This window comes from Gymnoscopelus braueri, assembly GCF_963280865.1.
Source record: "Gymnoscopelus braueri genome assembly, chromosome: 1".
NCBI classification, from domain to species: Eukaryota; Metazoa; Chordata; class Actinopteri; order Myctophiformes; family Myctophidae; genus Gymnoscopelus; species Gymnoscopelus braueri.
Genome location: NC_137603.1, coordinates 907,410 through 934,509, shown reverse-complemented (window position 1 = coordinate 934,509; position 27,100 = coordinate 907,410). Strand labels below are relative to the sequence as shown.

General features: G+C 42.2%; 1 protein-coding gene across 1 annotated transcript; it reads left to right on the top strand.

Moving 5' to 3' along the window:
* Window positions 1–5,540: 5,540 nt before the first annotated feature.
* LOC308082774 (NADH dehydrogenase [ubiquinone] iron-sulfur protein 3, mitochondrial-like) lies at window positions 5,541–26,893 on the top strand. Its single transcript, XM_080424780.1, has 7 exons — window positions 5,541–5,617; window positions 8,074–8,175; window positions 9,445–9,542; window positions 12,098–12,247; window positions 17,273–17,398; window positions 24,276–24,395; window positions 26,544–26,893. Exons 1-7 carry the CDS (start codon window positions 5,563–5,565, stop codon window positions 26,712–26,714), a joined length of 822 nt encoding a protein of 273 aa, XP_080280906.1. The 5' UTR covers window positions 5,541–5,562; the 3' UTR covers window positions 26,715–26,893.
* Window positions 26,894–27,100: the final 207 nt, after the last annotated feature.

Here is a 27,100-nt window from a genome sequence, read left to right as displayed (position 1 = left end):
ATTACAAGGGGGGAGGGGATTCCATATTCCCTAAACCAATCACAAGAGATCCGCCGGATCCGCCTACATCTGACGTCATCTCACAGCTTGTTTTAGCAGATATTCGCTGATTGGCTTGTCGTTAGACCACACCCCCACCTCCCACTCTCATTGGACGTTTTTTTTCTTCGACCGTGAAAAGCCATAGGCTGACGTTATGACACCAGACCAGAGGGGCGGGGTCTATGGTCTGGAGCCAGGCTACCACAGACCCCCCATCTCAAAATATGTTGTTCCAGGGACCCCCCCCCCCCCCCCAGAAGCAAAGATTTGAGTTACAAATGTTCGCTTTGAAATATATATATATATATTCAAAGACTTGCACAAATTTTCATGATTTTTCTAAAATAGCAGATCTACAAGTAATGACACAGATCTTAGAGGATTAACTCTCTCAGTGCCACAAAATGCCAAGTTTTTTCTGAATGCCCTCAGTGCCAAGAACAAAAAAAAAATTAAACCATTTTTTTAGTTTTTGGAAAAGAATGTTCAGAACCCAAGATATCGTGAGCTGAAGGTTTGCTGCTCTATTCACTTCTTGTTTAACTTATTACTGAAAAAGGCTGTATCTTGGCTCCTGAGCACTTTTTTTTTACTTTAAAATAAATAAATCAAATTGCTGGCACAGTATGAACATATCTGTTTTATTTCATTGGCACTGAGAGAGTTAATTAACAGTGGGACATATAGTGTCATTGACATACCTTCCATGGAATGAATGCATAGAAGTCAATGAGAGCCTTATGAACAACAACGCTATTTATGAACCACTGGGACCTTTTTGTCATAATAATCTGTTCAAGAAAATAAAAGCATGATCAGTCACTGATGAAAGTTAACATAGTATAACTTTAAAGGGATAGTTCACCCAAAAATTTTTTTCTATGTATTAGTGACCCCATGGAGACTTGAATTCATTGATATTGTTTTTGTTTGTGTCTCATTCCTAAGACAATTATTTGATGACCGGCAGTGGTTCCGGTAAAAGACACAGAGAGTCTCCTTTGTGTGTCCTACCGGTCCGCTGATGGGTGAACTATAAGTTTCTATTGATCTGTATCACAGTGAAAACACATTTTTCTAGGTTTTAAAGAGAAAAAAACAACGTTATATTATTGTTCTACTGGAGGCCTCATTCTACAGACAGAAAGATGAGATGATAACTGTATTATTATATGAGATTTGTTTTTAAAAACCCTGAATAAATGAATGTATTTAACATACGACACTGTGTTTTAGACATTACTCTATGTCACCGTCATTAAGACCGGGAACGCATTTGTGTCACTTTTTAGATTTCTTTGGCTATTAAAAAACAGCAGATCTACACGCTCATAGTGCGGCACCGAGTGCCGCACTATGAGCTTGTAGATCTGCTGTTTTTTTTTTTTATCATGGACATTTTAGGCAAATCTTTTAATATATATTAAAAGAACGAACATTTGTAACTCAAATCTTCTCTTCTGGGTGGATTCTACAAATGTCTTCTAAATCCTAACATAAACAAAAAACTAATTTCTATATCAGTGGTTCTCAAACCTTTTCATGTCAAGGACCCCCAAAATGATCTGTATTTGGCCGTGGACCCCCATCTCAAAATATGTTGTTCCAGGGACCCCCCAGAAGCAAAGATTTGTTCCCTTTAAAAATATATAATTTATTCAAAGAGTTGCACACATTTTCATGATTTTTTTAAAATAGCCAAAGAATGATAGATTATTTTTTTTGTGGTGAAATACTCCTTTAAACACCAAATGAGTTGAAATGAACAGAGTCCGACACACTCTGGTTCAATTTGCTGCCGGGGTCTTCAACAAGGGGTCCGGGACCTCTAGTGGGTCCTCAGAGTTACTACGGGGGGCCGCCAAAATCTTTGTGTTTTTTTTACATTAACCACTTGAACCCCAGCATAACGGAAAAATCACACCCTGTGTGAAGTGGGCGGTGTCTTGCTAGCTAATCACAATACTGAATGGAGTCAACCAATCATGTACAAGAAATAAATACATTTATTGAAACACTCTTTATGATGGAAGAAACCATAACTTAAAAAAAAACCCAGCCAGGGTTGATCAAGCCCCGACTTACGAAAGACAGGGCCACTCAATACGCTTGTCCAGAACTACTCTGCCAAGAATGGGGGAGAGGAGAGGCTCTGGTACGTGGAGGGACTAGGCTCTGTGGATGGCCTCCTGGCCGGGCTCCTCCTCCGTCAGGACCTGAGCGTTGCACTAGACTCCCCCGCTCCAAACATTTCATTCTGGTGTGATGGTGTCTTGGCCCGTGGTGGTACTGCAGGCTCCCTTTGCGTCTTGCTTGAATGGTCCTCCTAAAGGCCTCACCGTGGATTTGTTGGGCTTCTTCCTCATGGAAGACACAGGCTAGAGCAGATGAAGCAGGGTCCCTGCTTCATCTATCTCTCAGCTAAGGGGTCCCTGCTTCATCTGTCTCTCAGCTAAGGGGTCCCTGCTTCATCTCTCTCTCAGCTAAGGGGTCCCTGCTTCATCTCTCTCTCAGCTAAGGGGTCCCTGCTTCATCTGTCTCTCAGCTAAGGGGTCCCTGCTTCATCTCTTTCTCTCAGCTAAGGGGTCCCTGCTTCATCTATCTCTCAGCTAAGGGGTCCCTGCTTCATCTCTCTCTCAGCTAAGGGGTCCCTGCTTCATCTGTCTCTCAGCTAAGGGGTCCCTGCTTCATCTCTCTCTCAGCTAAGGGGTCCCTGCTTCATCTCTCTCTCTCAGCTAAGGGGTCCCTGCTTCATCTCTCTCTCTCAGCTAAGGGGTCCCTGCTTCATCTCTCTCTCTGATTAATTCAAATTTCTGAAAATTTGATTTCTGAAAATGCATTTCGTAATTTCTAATTTGTAGTTTTTAAAAAGCCTGAGTGACGAGGATGACCAGTGACAACATGACAGACATATAAAAGCAACATAAAACACAGTAAACTAAAATAATCACAATAAAACATCCAGAAGAATGTCAAATTAAAACATTAAATAACGACACTGTATTGAAAACATTAAATACTTGTTTAATGTCTGAGCAGAATGACATGAACCATGGTGGAGAATAGAACCATATGGTGGAGAATAGAACCATATGGTGGAGAATAGAACCATATGGTGGAGAATAGAACCATATGGTGGAGAATAGAACCATATGGAGGAGAATAGAACCATATGGAGGAGAATAGAACCATATGGTGGAGAATAGAACCATATGGTGGAGAATAGAACCATATGGAGGAGAATAGAACCATATGGAGGAGAATAGAACCATATGGAGGAGAATAGAACTAAAAGCAAGAGGAAAGTTTATCTACAACATTAATTCACAAAGTGGGATTTTCAATTGTTTTGTTTAGTTTCTTTTACTCTTCTGGGGGTCCCTCCCTGGCACAGAACATTTTTAGATGGGGGTCCGTGGCCAAATACATATCAATGTGGGGGTCCTTTGACATGAAGAGAACCACTGATCTATTTGTTATGTTAATGCAAAGACACAATCACAAGGACAAGGTATTCACATAGAGGTATTCAGGGGACCTTATCTTTACTCAGAACAGCACATTCACTTCTCCTCACTTCTTGCACTCTACCACCCTCTAGCGGCTGGGTGCTTTTAACTAACATCAAACAATTGGTCTATGAACACAACACTATTCTAAAAGAAACTGTTTGTTTAGAAACATTCAGATTAATGATTTAAAATCGATATAGTAACTATTTATTTACCCAAAAATTCTGTGTGAAAAATAAATACCTGGATACTGGATGTAGCCTAAACCCCTCTTTTCTCTTTTTTCTTCTTAAAAGTACTTAGTATTGATAACATTGATTATTTGCATTGATAAACGATTCGACACGATACAAAGTCAAACGATACGATACTTTGCTGTTTGCATATCGATATAGTAGATCGTTGAAAATTCTAAACGATGTTTCGATGCAGTTACTATATCGTTACACCTCTAATTCAGATTCATTCATTCTGACCAGTCAATGCATGACTCCTCCACACCAGTAGGCGGCGTGGTGTTTTATAACGGTACACTCAGGGAGGAGCCTTTGAGAACAAGACGGTCTGTCGTGATGATAGTCTTGGATGATCTTCAACATAGTGTTTGCTCTTTCTCTGTGTTTGCTCCATTCATCACATTTTTACCTTCATATTTCAAATATAAAGTTGTGACCTCGTGACCACAGATGTTATAATTATGTACGGGCCCTCAGAAGTACCCGTATGTTCTGTATTATTTAATAAAAAGCCTTTTAATCCGATTGGTAGCCATTTATCTCGATTCACTTTCAACTACGTGACCCTATCGGTTGGGAGGTGTATTGCACTCTAATACATTATAACTCTATAAGAAAATGGCCGTCGATCAAATAAAAATGCTTTTTATTGAACAATAAGGAAAATACGGGTATTAAAGAGAGCCCGTACATACTTATAACATCTGTGGACATGAGGGAAACACTTTATATTTGAAATATGAACCTTTATGTAGATGTACGGAGCAAAAAAGAAAAAAATGCAAACACTATGTTGAAGATCAGACAAGACTATATGACGGTCTCATCAAGGCTTACATCAGACTCAGGGAAGCAGAAGAAGAAAACAAAGTGTTCCGCTAACAACAAGACTTCTGCTTTTTGAGCAACAATAAGGTTTCCGGTTGCCTTCAAAATAAGATTATAATTATTCATGTTTATTCTTAGAGCACTTCTAAGTGCCAGGTTATTTTTTTTACACAGAAACATAATTTTGTTGTATAGCTTCGTTTAAATGCTTAATTTCAGTGGCGTAAAGTAACTAAGTGCATTTACTCAAGTACTGTATTTAAATAACACTTTTGAGGTATTTTTACTTTACTGGAGTATTTCCCATTTCAGCCCTTGTACTTCTACTCCATCTCAGAGGCAAATATTGTACTTTTACTCCATTACAATTACATGGAAACTTTAGTTACTAGTTACTTTGTAGATTTAGATTATTATTACAAAACATACATTAACCACATCAGCCATATATATATATATATATATATATATATATATATATATATATATATATATATATATATATATATATATATATATTTCGGCCTTTTGAAAATATCAGATCTACAAGCTCACAATGCATGGCAATGCGACGCATTGTGAGCTTGTAGATCTGCTATTTAAAAAATATTTGAATAGGCCTACGTCTTGAACAATTCTGCACAATGAGTACTTTTACTGCCGATACTTTAAGTATATTTTGATGCCAATACTTTTGAACTCTAACTCAAGTACCTTTTGATTACCTTTTAAAACTTTGTAACAGAGTATTTCTACACTACAGCATTATTACTTTTACTTCAAAAATTTAGTACTTTTTCCACCACTTATAGTTTTAATTAATAATATGCAAATGAACCGTTTTTCAATGACTTCTGTTTACTCTAGAGAGATACTCTTATTCTGAAGAGATCATCCACCGGAAGTCTCATATTCGCCAGCCGAACACATCCGGTAGAAACAACATGGCGGCTCTGGGTCGGTTGTTTAGAGGAGCTTCAGCTTTAAGGAGTCTGAACAGTAAATATGTTATTATTATTAATGTTATTATTATGATGTGTGTGTTGTGTGTGTGTCTGTTAGGTGTGTGTTTACAGTGTGTTTACACAACAGTGTGTAGTAGGTGTTCACACACAGCTCTGACCTTCGAGCTAAAGCTAATGCTAACGCTAGCCTGACTGTACTGACTGATACTGATCCTGTTATAGTCTGTTAGATCTGATTATATATGAGTCTGTTAGATCTGATTATATATGAGTCTGTTAGATCTGATTATATATGAGTCTGTTAGATCTGATTATATATGAGTCTGTTAGATCTGATTATATATGAGTCTGTTAGATCTGATTATATATGAGTCTGTTAGATCTGATTATATATGAGTCTGTTAGATCTGATTATATATGAGTCTGTTAGATCTGATTATATATGAGTCTGTTAGATCTGATTATATATGAGTCTGTTAGATCTGATTATATATGAGTCTGTTAGATCTGATTATATATGAGTCTGTTAGATCTAATTATATATGAGTCTGTTAGATCTGATTATATATGAGTCTGTTAGATCTGATTATATATGAGTCTGTTAGATCTGATTATATATGAGTCTGTTAGATCTGATTATATATGAGTCTGTTAGATCTGATTATATATGAGTCTGTTAGATCTGATTATATATGAGTCTGTTAGATCTGATTATATATGAGTCTGTTAGATCTGATTATATATGAGTCTGTTAGATCTGATTATATATGAGTCTGTTAGATCTGATTATATATGAGTCTGTTAGATCTGATTATATATGAGTCTGTTAGATCTGATTATATATGAGTCTGTTAGATCTGATTATATATGAGTCTGTTAGATCTAATTATATATGAGTCTGTTAGATCTGATTATATATGAGTCTGTTAGATCTGATTATATATGAGTCTGTTAGATCTGATTATATATGAGTCTGTTAGATCTGATTATATATGAGTCTGTTAGATCTGATTATATATGAGTCTGTTAGATCTGATTATATATGAGTCTGTTAGATCTGATTATATATGAGTCTGTTAGATCTGATTATATATGAGTCTGTTAGATCTGATTATATATGAGTCTGTTAGATCTGATTATATATGAGTCTGTTAGATCTAATTATATATGAGTCTGTTAGATCTGATTATATATGAGTCTGTTAGATCTGATTATATATGAGTCTGTTAGATCTGATTATATATGAGTCTAAAGATCTGATTATATATGAGTCTGTTAGATCTGATTATATATGAGTCTGTTAGATCTGATTATATATGAGTCTGTTAGATCTGATTATATATGAGTCTGTTAGATCTGATTATATAAGAGTCTGTTAGATCTGATTATATAAGAGTCTAAAGATCTGATTATATATGAGTCTGTTAGATCTGATTATATATGAGTCTGTTAGATCTGATTATATATGAGTCAGTTAGATCTGATTATATATGAGTCTAAAGATCTGATTATATATGAGTCTGTTAGATCTGATTATATATGAGTCTGTTAGATCTGATTATATATGAGTCTGTTAGATCTGATTATATATGAGTCTGTTAGATCTGATTATATATGAGTCTGTTAGATCTGATTATATAAGAGTCTGTTAGATCTGATTATATAAGAGTCTGTTAGATCTGATTATATATGAGTCTGTTAGATCTGATTATATATGAGTCTGTTAGATCTGATTATATATGAGTCTGTTAGATCTGATTATATATGAGTCTGTTAGATCTGATTATATATGAGTCTGTTAGATCTGATTATATATGAGTCTGTTAGATCTGATTATATATGAGTCTGTTAGATCTGATTATATATGAGTCTGTTAGATCTGATTATATATGAGTCTGTTAGATCTGATTATATATGAGTCTGTTAGATCTGATTATATATGAGTCTAAAGATCTGATTAATGTTGTTTCCCTGTTAGAATGTGTTCCCCCTGTATGATTAAATATAGGGTCTGTAGGTCTGATAAATGATGCAGGGACCCCTTAGCTGAGAGAGATGAAGCAGGGACCCCTTAGCTGAGAGAGATGAAGCAGGGACCCCTTAGCTGAGAGAGAGATGATGCAGGGACCCCTTAGCTGAGAGAGAGATGAAGCAGGGACCCCTTAACTGAGAGAGAGATGAAGCAGGGACCCCTTAGCTGAGAGAGAGATGAATTAATCCATTATAAGACCGGGAACACATCTGTGTCATTTTAAGATTTATTTGGCTATTCAAAAATAGCAGATCTACAAGCTCATAGCGCGGCACTATGAGCTTGTAGATCTGCTATTTTTGAATAGCCCAAAGAAATCTTAAAAATGACAGGAATGCGTTCCCGGTTTCAATGGGCTAATGTGTATTTTCTACGCGTTGTGAGCTTGTAGATCTGCTATTTTTTGCTAATGCCCCCCCCTAATGTCCCCCCCCCAAAAAAAAACAACTGTTTTTCAGTTGCAGGTGGCAGTGTGTCATGTCTCCAGCGTCCAGTAGGGGGCAGTGTGTCCTGTCTCCAGCATGCAGTCAGGTTGCAGAGCGGCGGCGCTGAGACCAGACGTGAGTTTTTACCATGTTCTGTGGGGGTCGCGGGGAACTGGGGTCGCGCTTTGGCAACCAAAAAAACTGAGGAAAAAGTATTTTTTTATCAAGAAACGGTAAAAAAAAAAAAGTAGAAAAAGATAATTATGTCACGACCAACATGAAGAGAGGGGACGGCCACTTGACTCCTCCTACACACACAGCTCCGCCTCCTACACACACAGCTCCGCCTCCTACACACACAGCTCCGCCTCCTACACACACAGCTCCGCCTCCTACACACACAGCTCCGCCTCCTACACACACAGCTCCGCCTCCTACACACACAGCTCCGCCTCCTACACACACAGCTCCGCCTCCTACACACACAGCTCCGCCTCCTACACACACAGCTCCGCCTCCTACACACACAGCTCCGCCTCCTACACACACAGCTCCGCCTCCTACACACACAGCTCCGCCTCCTACACACACTAGGGCTGTCAGTTCTCCTCTATAATCCTATTCGAATTTCAATGCTTTATTTAGTTTAATATTCAAATATATTCAAATATTTCATATAATTGTATAAAATAATGTATAGTAGTATAATAATAAACACATACACATGCTCTAATAACAGGCTAAACAAAATAGTCAAACCAACTATATTAGTTAAGGGTTATGTCTTTAATTTATGTTCATTTTCAGATTTTTTGATAAGAGGAGAAATATTAGTCAACAACTTCTTACCCCACGTATATAATGTCTGATGTGCAGAGAACACAGCTGAGCTACAAGCCCACCGCATTGCATCAGCCAAGCGTTGTGGTCTTGCAGATCGGCTGGGGCGGAGCTACATTTATATCCTCAGTGTTAATATGAACTCTTGTCTCCTTTCCTTACATCCTCAGTGTTAATATGAACTCTTGTCTCCTTTCCTTACAGCCACAGTGTTAATATGAACTCTTGTCTCCTTTCCTTACATCCTCAGTGTTAATATGAACCCTTGTCTCCTTTCCTTACATCCTCAGTGTTAATATGAACTCTTGTCTCCTTTCCTTACATCCTCAGTGTTAATATGAACTCTTGTCTCCTTTCCTTACATCCTCAGTGTTAATATGAACCCTTGTCTCCTTTCCTTACATCCTCAGTGTTAATATGAACTCTTGTCTCCTTTCCTTACATCCTCAGTGTTAATATGAACTCTTGTCTCCTTTCCTTACATCCTCAGTGTTAATATGAACCCTTGTCTCCTTTCCTTACATCCTCAGTGTTAATATGAACCCTTGTCTCCTTTCCTTACAGCCACAGTGAGGCCTAAGGATGCTGTCACTCACAGCCAGCTGGCTGCGTTCGGGGAATACGTGGCTGAGATGATGCCGAAGTATGTTCAACAGGTCCAGGTTAGTTCACTGTGTGATGAACCGTAATGCTGTCAGAACCTTCTCTAAAACACCCTGGACAACGCTCCACACGTCCTAGACTCTTCTCTCTTCTCTAAAACACCCTGGACAACGCTCCACACGTCCTAGACTCTTCTCTCTTCTCTAAAACACTCTGGACAACGCTCCACACGTCCTAGACTCTTCTCTCTTCTCTAAAACACTCTGGACAACGCTCCACACGTCCTAGACTCTTCTCTCTTCTCTAAAACACTCTGGACAACGCTCCACACGTCCTAGACTCTTCTCTCTCCTCTAAAACACCCTGGACAACGCTCCACACGTCCTAGACTCTTCTCTCTTCTCTAAAACACCCTGGACAACGCTCCACACGTCCTAGACTCTTCTCTCTTCTCTAAAACACCCTGGACAACGCTCCACACGTCCTAGACTCTTCTCTCTTCTCTAAAACACCCTGGACAACGCTCCACACGTCCTAGACTCTTCTCTCTTCTCTAAAACACCCTGGACAACTCTCCACACGTCCTAGACTCTTCTCTCTTCTCTAAAACACCCTGGACAACGCTCCACACGTCCTAGACTCTTCTCTCTCCTCTAAAACACTCTGGACAACGCTCCACACGTCCTAGACTCTTCTCTCTTCTCTAAAACACCCTGGACAACGCTCCACACGTCCTAGACTCTTCTCTCTCCTCTAAAACACTCTGGACAACGCTCCACACGTCCTAGACTCTTCTCTCTTCTCTAAAACACTCTGGACAACGCTCCACACGTCCTAGACTCTTCTCTCTTCTCTAAAACACCCTGGACAACGCTCCACACGTCCTAGACTCTTCTCTCTTCTCTAAAACACCCTGGACAACGCTCCACACGTCCTAGACTCTTCTCTCTTCTCTAAAACACCCTGGACAACGCTCCACACGTCCTAGACTCTTCTCTCTTCTCTAAAACACTCTGGACAACGCTCCACACGTCCTAGACTCTTCTCTCTTCTCTAAAACACTCTGGACAACGCTCCACACGTCCTAGACTCTTCTCTCTTCTCTAAAACACCCTGGACAACGCTCCACACGTCCTAGACTCTTCTCTCTTCTCTAAAACACCCTGGACAACGCTCCACACGTCCTAGACTCTTCTCTCTTCTCTAAAACACCCTGGACAACGCTCCACACGTCCTAGACTCTTCTCTCTTCTCTAAAACACCCTGGACAACGCTCCACACGTCCTAGACTCTTCTCTCTTCTCTAAAACACTCTGGACAACGCTCCACACGTCCTAGACTCTTCTCTCTTCTCTAAAACACCCTGGACAACGCTCCACACGTCCTAGACTCTTCTCTCTTCTCTAAAACACTCTGGACAACGCTCCACACGTCCTAGACTCTTCTCTCTTCTCTAAAACACTCTGGACAACGCTCCACACGTCCTAGACTCTTCTCTCTTCTCTAAAACACCCTGGACAACGCTCCACACGTCCTAGACTCTTCTCTCTTCTCTAAAACACTCTGGACAACGCTCCACACGTCCTAGACTCTTCTCTCTTCTCTAAAACACCCTGGACAACGCTCCACACGTCCTAGACTCTTCTCTCTTCTCTAAAACACTCTGGACAACGCTCCACACGTCCTAGACTCTTCTCTCTTCTCTAAAACACTCTGGACAACGCTCCACACGTCCTAGACTCTTCTCTCTTCTCTAAAACACCCTGGACAACGCTCCACACGTCCTAGACTCTTCTCTCTTCTCTAAAACACCCTGGACAACGCTCCACACGTCCTAGACTCTTCTCTCTTCTATAATGTTACTTTTAGATTTTTTCTGGAATGTACAGAACATTATTTTGATAGTATATAGTTTAGACAGATGGTTCATAGTCAGGGGTGCACATAACTGGTGCGCAGGTGCGCATGCGCACCCAAAATAAATAATGCGCGGCACATCAGACGACGAGAGGCGCTTTTGTGTACCAACAGCTGGGACAGGAATTTCCAAGCTTTTATTTTTTAGCAAAACTAAAAAATAAAAGCCTGGAGATCGAGGCTAGGAATTTACTTCCTGAAGCCACACTCACAGACAGGGAGAGGACGCATGCTGCACGTGATTGTGTGAGTGTCTCGCATCGCCTCGGCTCGCATTGCCTCGCTGCGTGCACGCAGCCAGCAGCGGCTGTTAGAGGCACTCGTCACCGATGATGAACGCACCGTAATGGTGCAAAAATGACCGTGAACGTCCCAATCTGACGGATAAAAGCAGCGCAGCACAGGGCACCAACCTTGGGGGCTTCACCAAACGGCGTGAGAGAAAAAGAAACGGCGAAAATCCCCCGTTGACAAAATGGCACGGGACCATTTATTTTGTGCGCACCAAGTCACATCTCCAGGTGCTCTTCTGAGTACTAGACCTAAAAAAGTTATGTGCACCCCTGTTCATAGTTTACCTGATCCTATAGTTTACTGAGAACACTGTTCTCTCTGCACCGTGTGTGTGTGTGTGTGTGTGTGTGTGTGTGTGTGTGTGTGTGTGACTGTGTGTGTGTGTGTGTGTGTGTGTGTGTAGGTGACATGCTTCAATGAGCTGGAGGTGATGATCCATCCTGACGGGGTCATCCCCATGCTGACCTTCCTGAAGGATCACAGCAACGCTCAGTTCAGAAACATGATCGACCTGACGGCCGTGGACATCCCGTCCAGACAGAACCGCTTTGAGGTACCACACACACACACACACACACACCACACACCACACACACACACACACACACACACACACACACACACACACACACACACTAAGGCTGTCAACGAATATTCGAATATAAAAAATAAAAGTGTTCGACTATAAAAAAAACTAGGTTTGAATTTAAAAAAACTTCCGTGTGAGTTCTGGTGAGACTGTGAGCTTTTCCCTCACGGTAAAACTCCCCCTGTGTCACATGACTCTGTCTTATAGCCCATGGGTTCACATGTCTCTGTCTTATAGCCCATGGGTTCACATGTCTCTGTCTTATAGCCCATGGGTTCACATGTCTCTGTCTTATAGCCCATGGGTTCACATGTCTCTGTCTTATAGCCCATGGGTTCCCAAACCTTTCAGCCCGCGACCCCAAAATAAGGCTGCCTTTGACTAGCGACCCCACCTAACCCTAATTTATGCTAATTTATGGAGTATAGCAATTTTGAAATGTATGAACATAAACTTGCACGTTTGGTGCGCATTTGAGCGCACATGTAATGTATTAAGCCTAGGGCTATTCTCAACACATAGGCATAACGACACAAACAAATATAACACGCATAACAACCAAAATATTTACAGTATATAAGTAATTTATGTACTATTTCTTTTTTACTAATTGTAAAGTACAACAGTGAACAGACCACAATGAAAACAACATTTTTATGTGTAAATTGTGATATACTTTTAGTGTGACTTTTGAGTACAGCTACTGCTTGTAGGGTTACTGTTAATAATCTTGTTAATATAGATAGAATTCAATCAATCACATTTACAGTACCTAATGAGATGGGTGGGCACTGTGCTGGGAGCACAACAAGTCCATTCTGAGTTTAATTTGAGAGACGGCCACTTGGAGATCATCTTCCACGTTTAGTTTCGACCTGTACTTATTTTTAATGTAAGTCAGTGTCTTTTCACATAAGTACGTAGATCCAAACTGTATCAGTACATCCATTGCAGCCTTGTATAGCTGTGGGTATTCCCTCTCCACTGAAATCCAAAACTCGGCAAGCGGCATAGTATCAAACGCTGTCTTTAAGGTCCGATCACTTGACAGCTCATCAAGTGCGTCCTCCAGGTGGGATGACAGGTGCTGCGCAGCGGGTCACAGTGAATGGTGATCTTATCCAGTCATATTATTCTGGTGCCGTTTCCTTTGGGAAATATTTGTGAAAGCGTTCCTGGAGGGCTCGCAGGTGAGCAGTGATAGAGCGCTTCACAATGTTAACGCTTAGTTCATTTTCCTCCATGAATTCATGAAGCTCAGAAAACATTTCAACTCGCGCAGTCCAGCGCTCGAGTTTCCTTGTGAATGCGTGGATTTTATCACTCAGGGACAGGATGTTTGTGTTGTCACCTTGCAAGGACAGATTAAGTCCATTCAGTTTATCAAATATGCAAGATTAATACGCCAGCCTTGCTACCCATTCAGGTTTAGTCAGGTGCTCAGCCAGCTCTGGTGCTTTCTCCATCAGAAATAAGCGCACCTCATCCCGCAGCTCAAACAGGACCGGCTTCGAATGCTATCAATGCATTGAATGGGAGATTACCACGTTTTATCAGAGCTTTGAATGGGCAAAGTAGGCGACCTACTTACCTACCCGCGATTTATCAGACCATTCATTCAGGAGATACTGACCTACTTGGAGGCGGAGCAGTCCCCACAACAATATTTACGATTCTGTGCCTATCGGTACATAACTCAAACGGCGCTGAGTAGGCTCAGGCGAACGTCACACCGTTCAGGACGGCAACTCGGTCGCTTTAGCTCCCTCGGTGGTCCTTCACGGGGTGACAGTTCGCCTGTGACTGCGCGCCTCCGTCATGGTCCCAAACCAAAAGCGAAACCTAAACTGAACTATTAAGTCATGTCAGTTGGTAGGTCAGTATGTCTTGATAACACCCAATGAATGGTCTGATAAATCGCGGGTAGGTCAGTAGGTCGCCTACTTCGCCCATTCAAAGGTCTGATAAAACGTGATAATCTCCCATTCAATGCATTGATAGCATTCGAATCAGGTGCAAACAGGCGGGTGAGAACATTTCCCCTGGACAGCCATCTCACCTCAGTATGGAACAGCAGGCCTTCGTGCTCCGAGCCCAGTTCGTTGCAGAGAGTTGCGAATAGCCCGGTGTTGAGTGGACGTGATTTTATAAAGTTGACCATTTTCGTCGCAGTATCAAGAACACTCCTCACTTAACACATTTACCGCCGGGCCCGTAGTTCTACGGGCCGTTAAATCCAACGGTTAAGCGCCGAGCCCGTAGTCCTACGGGCTGCGGTCTTTTCGCGCATGCGCGGTCCGGGTGCACTTTCGGAATTTTTTTGATCCACTTCCGTTTCCGGTTTGATGACAGGAAATAGAATTATTTGGGATCCGGTTTCGACGATCACGCCCGCTCCCATTCTACAGACGAAACTGAAACTCAATTCTCTTCCTGTAGTTTTTTCTCCTCGCATTTCACTGTTTAACGTAATCCGCTCTAACTCAAACATGGATGCCCCGTTTGACACGCGATCTTCACTGGGAGATACAGGGAGATCTCGCGGATGTAAACAGACCGTTCACGGCTCAATCTTAAGGATTTTAACAAGATCTATGGCGACATGAAAAAAACTAAAAAACAACAAAAACACCTTGGCACTGGTGAGTACATTATGAGATTAACCTCTGGCGGTGGATGTGTTAATGTGAGGAGCCACTTTTTTTACAACTTTATTTTACAGTTTTTATGCTACATACACGTATATACACGTACAAATGTATAGCATTTTATACAAAAAAGGAGGAGCCACTTGTAAGACTCTTTCAGTCCCGTCCTATGGCCCCCGCACCGTCTGTACAAACCCCGATGCAATCATCCCAAGACAGTCCCTCTTCTTTTAGCTTGTTGTCAAGTTTTGTGAAAATGTCCTCGTCTGTACACGTTCCCTCCAGCGTAGTGCAAGTGAGCAGCTCCTCTTCCAGTTTTCCTTCAAAAGGGTATCTCACAAATACAAGCAGCTGGGCACAGTTTGCAATAATTGTGGACTCATCTAACTGCAAAGCATCAGTTGACACTTAACGTCCTGTGCCATGTCAGTGATGCGCCTGCTTATGGTGTTATCAGACAGGGGCACTGTATCCAGCTCCTTGGTGAATTTATCACCATGCATAATCCCACTCATAACTATAGCAGAGGGTTTAATAAGGATTTCCCCAATTGTGTGTGGCTTTTTTGTCTGTGCAATTAAGTATGCAACCTCATATGATGCCATTTGGGCTTTGGCCGAGATAGTAGTTCGTTTTGTCATGGTCTCCTTTTCGCCGAGCAACGCTCGTTCTTTTCGGCGAAAGAATTCCACTGGTTTATCTGCGTGCTCAGCGTGATTAGTTGTTAAATGTCGTAGCATTTTTGTAGGCTTCATGCTTTCATGTGCAAGCAAATCATTACGAGTAACACATTGGGGCTGTTGTTCTTTTTGGTTGTATGTGAATCCATATGTGATATAGTCCTCTCGATAGACTCTTTTCCTCTGTGAGGAAGACTGGACAGGCTGCTGTCTGTGCTGTATTTGTGTTAATTGCGTGCACAAAATCACTCCACAACGCCACAACGCGAGCTGAGCTCGGACTCGCACTCTATGCCTCGCAGCTGCGGCCTGTCGCAGTGTCGCTCCGTAATTACCTCACAGGTTGCGTGTGTGGGCGGAGAGAAACAGGACTTTTTTCCTTTCATGTTGATTCCACACATTCTACATTGCATCATTTTAACCTTACATCCTTTGTTTAACCCTTTGTAACAATTATGGTTAATATATACTATTTCAGTGTAAAATATTTTTAATGACCAAAAAAAATTTTGCGACCCCATTGTCAGTGTCTTGCGACCCCAAATGGGGTCGCAACCAAAATAATTTCGCCACCCCACGGTCCCACTTGGGGTCGCGACCCCAACTTTGGGAACCCCTGTTATAGCCGACCCTAAATTGATTTAAACCAAACACAAATATTGTTTTGGTTACATTTTCCCGTTTCATGTCAGAAGTAAAGATTGTTCTAACTTCCTCCATCACAACACAATGAACACATGGTTCTCCAGATATCACAGCATCACAGCTTTACAGCTTTATTAAAATGAGACAAATTAATATAATAAGATCATTCATTTGATCTCACATGAAAGTGTTTCTCAGCAACAACCGCCACCGACACATATAGAGAAAGAAAGAGACTTCTGCTGTTTGAATGAAGTTTTACTGCATACAATATTTTATATTAAAAATTATATACATTCGTGATTTGACTTGAATGGATCGAATCCACCTGGTGTTTAAAAAGGAATATTTGAAATGTGTAGCTCTTTAAAGTTGTACAATGCAGAATCACAAATAACGATTTTTAGCAACCTCTGCTGGTCACTACCGTCACTGCATACAATTTCCGTAGTCCTCGATTACCCAGAATTCCATTCGTTTTCACCGGAAGCCGGAAGCGTTTCAAAAAGCGATCTTTTAATTGTTTTATACTATCTACGGATCGTTTCTCTTAGCCAGTGGAGCATTAGTTACCATGAGCTGTGCTTTCTTTTTCTATTCTTTTTCGATCTTCCAATCCTACATTCTCTTGAAATCAGCGTGAGGTTCCTTTTTGTTATTAGCGCGGTAGTTCCTGGCCAAACAGGAAACCGTTGCGGTAGTTCCTGGCCGACGTCATGACGTCGGCCAGGACGTCGGCCACGACGTCATGACGTTGGCCAGGAACGTCATTTTCCCGGGAAAGTCCCCCCCGTACACGTTCAATAGAAAATATATAAATAAAAGGCTTCCGGGGATGAAATTCATGGAGTGGGTGTTGTGAAACTTTTGCCACTCACAAAAGATATACAATTTAACTTTAGTTTTGTTGAAAACGTTACCTAGTATTACTTTAACTACTGTATGTCATGTGATATTTAACTACTGTATGTCATGTGATATTTAACTCTGTACTGTATGTCATGTGACATGTACAGATCGTCTACAACTTCCTGTCCCTGCGGTATAACTCTCGTATCCGTGTGAAGACGTACACAGACGAGCTGACCCCCGTAGACTCTGCTGTTCCTGTTCACATGGCCGCCAACTGGTACGAGAGAGAGGTATGACCTGTTGACCTTAACGGTATAGTATGTAGTACAGTGGGGAGAACAAGTATTTGATACACTGCCGATTTTTTTTTGGTTTTCCCACTTACAAAGAATGTAGTGTTCTGTAATTTGTATCATAGGTACACTTTAACTGTGAGAGACAGAATCCAGGAAAAAAATCCAGAGAATCACATTGTACGATTTTTAAGTAATTAATTTGCATTTTATTGCACGAAATAAGTATTTGATCACCTACCAACCAGTAAGAATTCCGGCTCTCACAGACCTGTTTCTTGTTCTTTAAGAAGCCTTCCTGTTCTCCACTCATTACCTGTATTAACTGCACCTGTTTGAACTCATTACCTGTATAAAAGACACCTCTGCAGACACTTTAATTGACTCCACAATGGGCAAGACCAAAGAGCTGTCTAATGACATCAGGGACAAAATGGTAGACCTGCACAAGGCTGTGATGGGCTACAGGACAATAGGCAAGCAGCTTGGTGAGAAGGCAACAACTGTTGGCGCAATTATTAGAAAATGGAAGAAGTTTAAGGTGACGGTCAATCTCCATCGGTCTGGTATCAATGATCATGAGAAAGGTGAGGAATCAGCCCAGAACTACACGGCAGGACCTGACCTGAAGAGAGCTGGGACCACAGTCTCAAAGAAAACCATTAGTAACACACTACGCCGTCCAAATGGTCATTGGCAAACCTCAGACGGGCCTGGAGCCCTGGACATGCACTGGCGGACGCTGCAGGATTTTATTCCATGACGGCGTAGTGTGTTACTAATGGTTTTCTTTGAGACTGTGGTCCCAGCTCTCTTGCCCATTGTGGAGTCGAGGTTAAAGTGTGTGTGTAGAGGTGTCTTTTGTACAGGGAATGAGTTCAAACAGGGCAGTTAACTCATTCACTGCCTCTGACGTAATTGACGTAATTAACCAATACTGCCACTGACGTAAAAGACGTAATTCTTTTTTTGACACAAAGACCAAGGAGATGTGATTTTTCGAAGATCTAGACTCCCATCCACTTCCTTGTTAACTTAAAACTAAAAAATTATGTATCTCGGCTCCTGAGTACTTTTTTTTCCAATGAAATATCTCTGGCAGTGGGCAAACGCGGCCAGCAATAATTCTGGCAGTGAATGAGTTAAAGAACAAGAAACAGGTCTGTGAGAGCCGGAATTGTTACTTATTTCATGTATTTTTTAATTATTCTTATTTCATTATTTTAACGCAGCACTCTGTGATATAATTTTTTAACCCCAAGATTTCCAGCTAAGCTGGAATCATGGGCGATGCTAATTACCTGTGTTCGATATTTGGTTGGCACTACTACCTGATGAACAGCGGCCACCTCGCTGTCGTCAGGGCTCCAATTTCTCATCAACACTCCGTTCTAAAAAAAAAAACAGGATTTTGGCTTTCCTCACTGGCTATGGCAGAGGACAAACCCATAGTTAATGACGGATCATCTTTCTGAGCAGATATTAACATTTCTATGGTCACTTTTAGACTTAACTCTGGGAATACCTCAGACACATTTACAATCTTTGACACACTTTCCTCACTGTTAGTAGTGGGATCAACTGAATGGTTTGACTCCTTTTCATCAACTGTAGCCATAAATGACTCAGACAAATCAACAACTTGACCCATTTTACGAACCTGTGCGCGCGTAATTGCGCACACAGGGAGCACATTTGGCATGGTTGACGCAGGGGGATCGCAACTCAAAACAGGAATTTCAACGACTTCGGGTGGAGGAAAAACTTGTCCTCCCGCTATGTCATTACCGAGAATAAACGCGATACCATCGATTGGCAATTTAGGACGCACAGCTACCTTAAACTGTCCTGACACCAGGGGCGAAACAAAATGTACCAAATGTAACTTTTAATACCCCACACGAGCAAATCTGCTTTACACGAAGTTTCATTTGAGAGTGGCAGGACAGTATCCAACATAAACGTATGATAAGCACCTGTATCTCGCAAGATTTTTATTGGCACTTTATCTTTCTCCTTACCAGTCACCGAAACAAAACCGTCAAACACAAAAGGTTTAAAACGAGGGTCCACCTCTATATCAGACTCAGACTCCCTCTCAGATTGGCTAAGATGCAATGAAACAGACTTAATCAATCCGATACCTGCGGGAGAGTTGTTATTAGACTGCCCCCTTCTTCTCGTGGCTGGACACTGTGCAATCAAATGGCCTGGCTCTCGGCAATAATGACACTCGCGGTTCTCGCCCGTTGCTGGTATCATGGTTTTACGCGCCACATTGGGAGACCTTATTTCTGGTGTCGCAGTAAAACCATGAGATGTTGGGGCAGAGAACACACTTTTATGAGTTAAAATAAACTCATCAGCCAGGATTGCACCTTTTGTTAATGATAATACCTTTTGCTCATTAATATACATCACAATTCGTTCGGGCAGGCATTTCTTAAATTCTTCAAGCAAAATTAATTCCCGCATCTCAGCCATAGTATTGATTTTAGAAGCCTGGCACCACTTAACAAATAATGTGCTTTTCTCGCGTGCAAACTCAACATAACTCTGGTTGGCAGTTTTATCTTTATTGCGAAATTTTTGCCTATATGCTTTAAGCCCGCAATACACTCTGTTTAAGTGTCTCATATTCGAGACTCTGTTCAATGGATAGCATAGCGCACGCTTCTTGGGCTTTTCCTATTAATTTACACTGTACTGGCCATTTTAAGGCCTCAGCAATTCGTTCAAAAGCGCCAAAGTATGAATCCACTTCAGACTCTCGAAATGGTGGTACTAATGCTATGTTTCTGCCAATGTCAAACCCCCCTGGCTTACTGAGCCCGACTGTGTTTTGGTTACCCGACCTTATGCTGGACGCAGCTGCTCAAGGGCTCTGAGCCTTAGGTGTAGGGCTGTGATCTCCAGCTCTTTAGTTCGGCACTCTGCCTCCTTTATCTGGAGTGTCAGCTGGAGATCACTTGTTGTCATACCTGCCTGTAGGCCCAGTGAGCGAGGAGCCGACCCCACATTAGTGGCGGGTGTTTCCGTTGCCTCCGCCTCAGCAACCCCCACCTGCAAGGCCTCCTCCTCCTTCTCACCAGGTCCAGTCGCAGGTAGCACGCCTTTCTCCACCAGCTTTGAACACACTTCATGTCGGAGCTCAGCTTTAGGGGTAACGAGAGACACAGTCATTTCATAGTTAGCAGCCACCACTAACAATTCTTTCTTTTTACATTTCTCAATCTTGCCCCAAGAAGGGTTTGCTATAAATTCCTCCAAATCAAACTCCATACTTACAAAATCTTACCAAACTGCCAACCAGAGAAAAAAAATAAACAACAACTTACCAATTTACCTGCGAGAAAAGCTTTTAGACGAGCCCCCAATTCATGTTATGCCCCAGTCTAGGGGTGCCTGAGACACAACATGAATACGTTCCCGCCTTCCCCAACTCCCAAGTAGCCACACAAACAAAAGGGTTGAAGTGCAAAATATAACAATGGTTTATTTATAAAGATATAAAGTAATAACAAAAGAATAACACAAACTTGGGTCATAAGGGTATATAATTCACTGAGGAACTAAAGTAACAAACCAAAAGAACTAACTGAAAAGTAATATCTCTTACCTATCAAAAGAACCAATAATACAATATCTTACCTTCCTATCATAAACAATATGCAAAAGAAACAAAAAGAATCACCTCAGGATCAACTTATATCAACTGAAGATACATAGGTCAAATCACAGAACTCATAAGTAACAGAACATAAGGTGTGGCCAGTTGGAAGTGGAGGAAGACGGGCTCCTGCCCCTGCGTGCCGCACTGAGGTCTGTGCTTCTCTTATATATGGAGCCTCCACCCTATTAGCCACTTGGAAGGCAGCACTCCCATGAGCTCCCCACCAATCACTGGCCGGCTTGGATGAGCGCCCCCACCAGGGGGGGCCATGTTTTTTCAATTACTTTTTTCATTTATTTATTTTTAAAAAAATGGAAAATTATAAAAAGAAAATACAATAAAGAAAATTAATAAAATAAATGAAGGAAGTAATTGAAAAAACACGCCCCCTCACGTATTAGGAGGGCAGGCTCAAAAAGCCTCTCCCCACATATCAGCAATATGTAAAATGTGCCACCAGAGGAAACAAAACAATTGACCTCTGTTATGGTAACGTGAAGAATGCATATAGGGCATATAAGAAACCCCCATTAAGTACAGCTGATCATAACGTCATTCATTTAGTCCCCGCCTACCGCACTACATTACAAAGAGAGGGAGCTGTCAAAAGGCAGGTGCAGCAGTGGAATGAGGAGGCCAGTGAGACACTGCAGGCTTGCTATGACTGTACTGACTGGGAAACGTTCACAGAGGGGACTAGTCTAGAGGAGGCTACTGAGGTCATTACCGACTACATTCTTTTTTGTGAAGACATGATTATTCCAAAAAAGACAGTTAAAGTTTTTTCAAACAATAAACCCTGGATCACAAAAAAGCTAAAACATACACTTAATCAGAAAAGAATAGCATTTACCTCCGGCAATAGGATTGAGGCTAAATTGATTCAGGCCAGGTTAAGTAAGGAAATTAAAGAGGCCAAAAGGGAGTACAAGGAGAAGGTGGAAAGGCTCTTCCAGGAGGGCAAAGCCAGAGATGCCTGGAAAGGTGTCAAGACATTTGCTGGCGTGCAAAACAACAAACCCCCGTCCCACCTAAGAGCAGAGGAATGTGTGGAGTTTGCAGAGAACCTGAACAGCTTCTACTGCAGGTTTGACACACACAACTTCACTCAGGAGAGGGAGGAGCTGACCACCAATCTCCTGTGTAATGCAGCGACTAACACCAACCTAGAGTTTCACCCAAGGGAGGTGGAAAGGGTGCTCAAGAGAACAAACCCTTATAAGGCCCCAGGTCCTGACAAAATCAGTGGGCGCTTGCTGAAGGTTTGTCATGAGCAGTTGGCTGATGTCTTCTGTAGACTCTTTAATCGCTCCTTGTCTGAACATTCCATACCAACCATATGGAAGTCCTCCATCATTTGCCCAGTCCCTAAGAAAAATAACCCCACCTGCAATAATGACTACCGCCCCGTAGCTTTAACATCTCTGGTGATGAAGAGCTTGGAAAGGCTCATTCTACCTCAGCTACAGAGGGAGGTTAGTGGGCACACAGACCCACTCCAGTTTGCATACAAGCAGCAGAGAGGTGTGGATGATGCGGTGATAACTCTGCTGCATCACACCTACACACAGCTGGAGAAGTCCAAGTCCTTTGTCAGGATGGTATTTGTGGACTTCTCAAGTGCATTTAACACCGTGCAACCTCATCTGATTGGACAGAAACTCCTCCGGATGAATGTCAATCCCCACCTCATACTGCTCATTCTCTCCTTCCTCACAGATAGACACCAGACCGTTAGATTCAACGGCTATTACAGCTCCAACAGAACTGTATCCACCGGGGCACCACAAGGATCTGTTATCTCACCAGTCCTGTTTACCCTGTATACAGATGACTGTAGCAGCTCAGACCCTGAGATGCTGTTCATCAAGTACTCTGATGACACGGTTATTGTTGACACCACTAACTCCAATGACCGCATCATTGGGGTAATGGACAGGTTTGCAGAGTGGTGTGAGAGCAACTTCCTGGACCTAAACCCAAGCAAAACAAAGGAACTGCTGGTGGACTTCAGGCGTGACCCGCCCACTCCCCCAGCCCTGGAGATAAATGGACAGACAATAGAGCGCGTTGAGGAGTATAAATATCTTGGTACCACCATAGACCACAAGCTCGATTTTAAGACCAACGCAGAGAATATCTACTCTAAGTGCCAACAACGATTGTTCTTCCTGAGGAAGATGAGGAAGCTTCAGGTCCGACCATCAATCCTGCAGGCTTTCTACAAGTCCTTTGTGGAATCCATCATGACCTTCAACATCACATCATGGTTTGGGGTGATGCGGGTCATTAACCGGAAACCTCTCGACAGGGTTGTTAAGATCAGTGGCAAGATCATTGGGAAGGACCAGGAGCCACTCAGCAGCATCCACAAGAAACGGACAGTAAAGAAGGCCTCTCAAATAGTTCAGGACAATACACACACACTTCATACACACTACAAACTGATGCCCTCAGGTCGTCGTTACAGAGCTTCGAAACTCTCAAAAAGGGGCTCAGATAGCTTTGTACCTACCTCCATCAGACTGCTGAACATCTAGGTCTGGTGGAGCCCCCCCCCCTCCCTCCCTCAAACACGTTGGACTATTCCACCTGATGGACGCTAGTAGTGTACGCTAACACATGGGTTGCAATATAATATATTATTTTTTATCATGCTTTTAAGTTTTATCATGCTTTTAAGTAGTAGTTTTAAATGAACTTTGTGCCTTTTATAGTGACATAGGTATATATGTATTGACTATATGTATGTTTGTCTTTTAACCACTGCACAAACGAAGTTCCGAAAGGAAAATAAAGTTGTTTGAATTGAATTGAATGAGTCACCAGAATCAAGGACGGTTGTTTTAGATGAATCTAACATGGTTAAAATGGAGTTTGAAGTTACAATGGGTTTGTATAGGAAGGGGGCGTGTCTGATAAAATGAATATCAAATATATAAATACTGAATCAAGCAACTTAAAAACTGTCTGGGGGCGGGGCTCACAAAAGCCTGAGTAGACGATAAAATGACCCAAGGTTTTTTTAAAGTGAAATATCCCTTGAACTAACTCGGTAACCATTTTTAAACTTAGCTGTGCAGCTGATTGGCTTTTATCAGCTATTTTCAGCTAAAATGTTGATGCCCTCACAAGTATAATATTCAAACCTGTGTGTGTGTGTGTGCGCGTGTGTGTGTGTGTGTGCGTGCGTGCGTACAGGTGTGGGACATGTATGGCGTGTTCTTCTCCAACCACCCAGACCTGCGTCGCATCCTGACTGACTACGGGTTCGAGGGTCATCCCTTCAGGAAGGACTTCCCCCTGTCAGGATACGTGGAGGTGAGGCGTCAACAAACCCTTGTACCCATGTACGCATCGCCATGGAAACGTCACAGAGCGGCTCCTTCTCACAGACAGATACCATCAGCCAGTGTTGATTTTCACAGCAAATTTTACTCATAGTCTTTTGAATCAAATTCCATTTAGTTTTAGTCATATTTGAGTCATTCTGAAATGTTTTACTGTTCGTCTAGTTTTAGTCTACTAAATATCATAAGATTATAGTCGACTAAATCTACAGTTGATTTAGTCGACTATAATGTATGTTGTCGGTGCCTTGATGGCGTCGTTATGGCTGATTTTACACTTGGTTGCATGCTGAAAATAGCAGATCTACAAGCTCACAACACATCGCAGCGCGACGCGTTGTGAGCTTGTAGATCTGCTATTTTCAGAGCGCAACACCCGAGCGCAACCAAACATAAAATGACTCGTCTTTGATCTCTTCTCCACTAGATCCCTCACTAACATTTTAGTCTAGTTTTTATTTGCTGACGAAATTGTCAATATATTTAGTCTTAGTTTTAGTCATCATAGCTTAGTTTGTATATCGTTTTTATTTAGTTTTCGTCATTGAAAAAAGGTAGTCGGTAGTTTTGGTCGACGAAGTCAACACTGCCATCAGCTGCCTGTGATTAACATTTCGCTCACGCTTTGTATCGCGCTTTACATTGAATTTGGCTAAATTTCAAGAGTTAAATTCTGGAGGAGGCAGACTTAGGTTAAGACTTAGACAGGGGCCATTTTCGAATTGCAGCCTCCTGAAGGTGTATCTTTAGGGCAGTTTTGAAAGTGAGTAGGGTTTTACACTCCTTTACTCCTTTAGGTAGGGCATTCCACATGTTTGATGAATAGCATGAGAACGAGTTCATTCCCTTTGTTGAGCCAAATCTGGGTTGAACATGATCAGTGGAGCTGCCTCTGGTGTTATGATCGTGGACTTCATTAACATTTTGGAAGTATTTTGACAAATACAGGGGGATCCCAATGTTGTGGTGTATCTTGAAGACCAGGCCCATAGCAAGTCGCTCTACTCTGTCCTCAACCCTAAGCCATCCAATCCTAGCAAAATGAGCAGGGGTTAGATGGGTTCTGTGATTGAGGCCAAGAAGTAGCCTTACAAGTTTGTTTTGGAATGTTTGGAGCCTTGTTTTTAAGGCCTTGGAGGTGTTGTGATACCATGAAGTGCATGCATAATCATAATGACCTTGAATGAGGGCCCCTGCAAGAATCTTCAGAGTATTCTTACTGACTAGACGTCCAATCCTAGACAAAAAGCCTGTTCTTTGGTTGACCTTTGGTCGGCCATTTTGTCACATCTCTCTCTCTCTCTGTGTGTGTCTATGTCTCTCTATCAGGTTCGTTATGATGATGAGCTGAAGCGTGTCTCTCTCTCTCTGTTTGTCTATGTCTCTCTATCAGGTTCGTTATGATGATGAGCTGAAGCGTGTCTCTCTCTCTGTGTGTGTCTATGTCTCTCTATCAGGTTCGTTATGATGATGAGCTGAAGCGTGTCTCTCTCTCTGTGTTTGTCTATGTCTCTCTATCAGGTTCGTTATGATGATGAGCTGAAGCGTGTCTCTCTCTCTGTGTTTGTCTATGTCTCTCTATCAGGTTCGTTATGATGATGAGCTGAAGCGTGTCTCTCTCTCTCTCTGTGTGTGTGTCTATGTCTCTCTATCAGGTTCGTTATGATGATGAGCTGAAGCGTGTCTCTCTCTCTCTCTCTGTGTGTGTCTATGTCTCTCTATCAGGTTCGTTATGATGATGAGCTGAAGCGTGTCTCTCTCTCTGTGTGTGTCTATGTCTCTCTATCAGGTTCGTTATGATGATGAGCTGAAGCGTGTCTCTCTCTCTCTGTGTGTCTATGTCTCTCTATCAGGTTCGTTATGATGATGATCTGAAGCGTGTCTCTCTCTCTCTCTGTGTGTCTATGTCTCTCTATCAGGTTCGTTATGATGATGAGCTGAAGCGTGTCTCTCTCTCTCTCTGTGTGTGTCTATGTCTCTCTATCAGGTTCGTTATGATGATGAGCTGAAGCGTGTCTCTCTCTCTCTGTGTGTGTCTATGTCTCTCTATCAGGTTCGTTATGATGATGAGCTGAAGCGTGTCTCTCTCTCTCTGTGTGTGTCTATGTCTCTCTATCAGGTTCGTTATGATGATGAGCTGAAGCGTGTGGTCGCTGAACCGGTAGAACTCTCTCAGGAGTTCCGGAAGTTTGACCTCTCGACCCCCTGGGAGGTTTTCCCCGCCTACCGCGACCCCAAGGCCGACGCCCCCAAACTGGAGGCCGGTGACCAGACCCCCGAGAAGAAGTAGACCCTCCCCTAGGGGCCCTTTGAGGGCGTTACCTAAGGGGCCCCTTAGAGGCTCTGTAGCTCACAGAGTGTTCACATGGAACCAAATGGACCCTTAGAGGCTCTGTAGCTCACAGAGTGTACACATGGAACCAAATGGACCCTTAGAGGCTCTGTAGCTCTCAGAGTGTACACATGGTAAGGGTCCATTTGGTTCCATGTGTTGCATCATACAGGACCTCCTGATTAAGACGTCCTTCTCTGATATGTTAATTTATGTAAATAAATCAAACTGATAAAATGATCTGTGTGTGTGTGTGTGTGTGTGTGTGTGTGCGTGTGTGTGTGTGTGTTAGAGCTCATTGGTCATTATACAGAAACACATTGAACATTGAGCATCATGGAGGG

Bases quoted from the DNA above. Each gene is read 5' to 3' on its own strand.
- LOC308082774 (XM_080424780.1), top strand. From the start codon at position 5,563: ATGGCGGCTCTGGGTCGGTTGTTTAGAGGAGCTTCAGCTTTAAGGAGT. The intron at 8,176-9,444 runs GTGAGTTTTTAC...CTTTCCTTACAG, and splicing joins CGGCGGCGCTGAGACCAGAC to CCACAGTGAGGCCTAAGGAT. The intron at 24,396-26,543 runs GTGAGGCGTCAA...TCTCTCTATCAG, and splicing joins CCCTGTCAGGATACGTGGAG to GTTCGTTATGATGATGAGCT.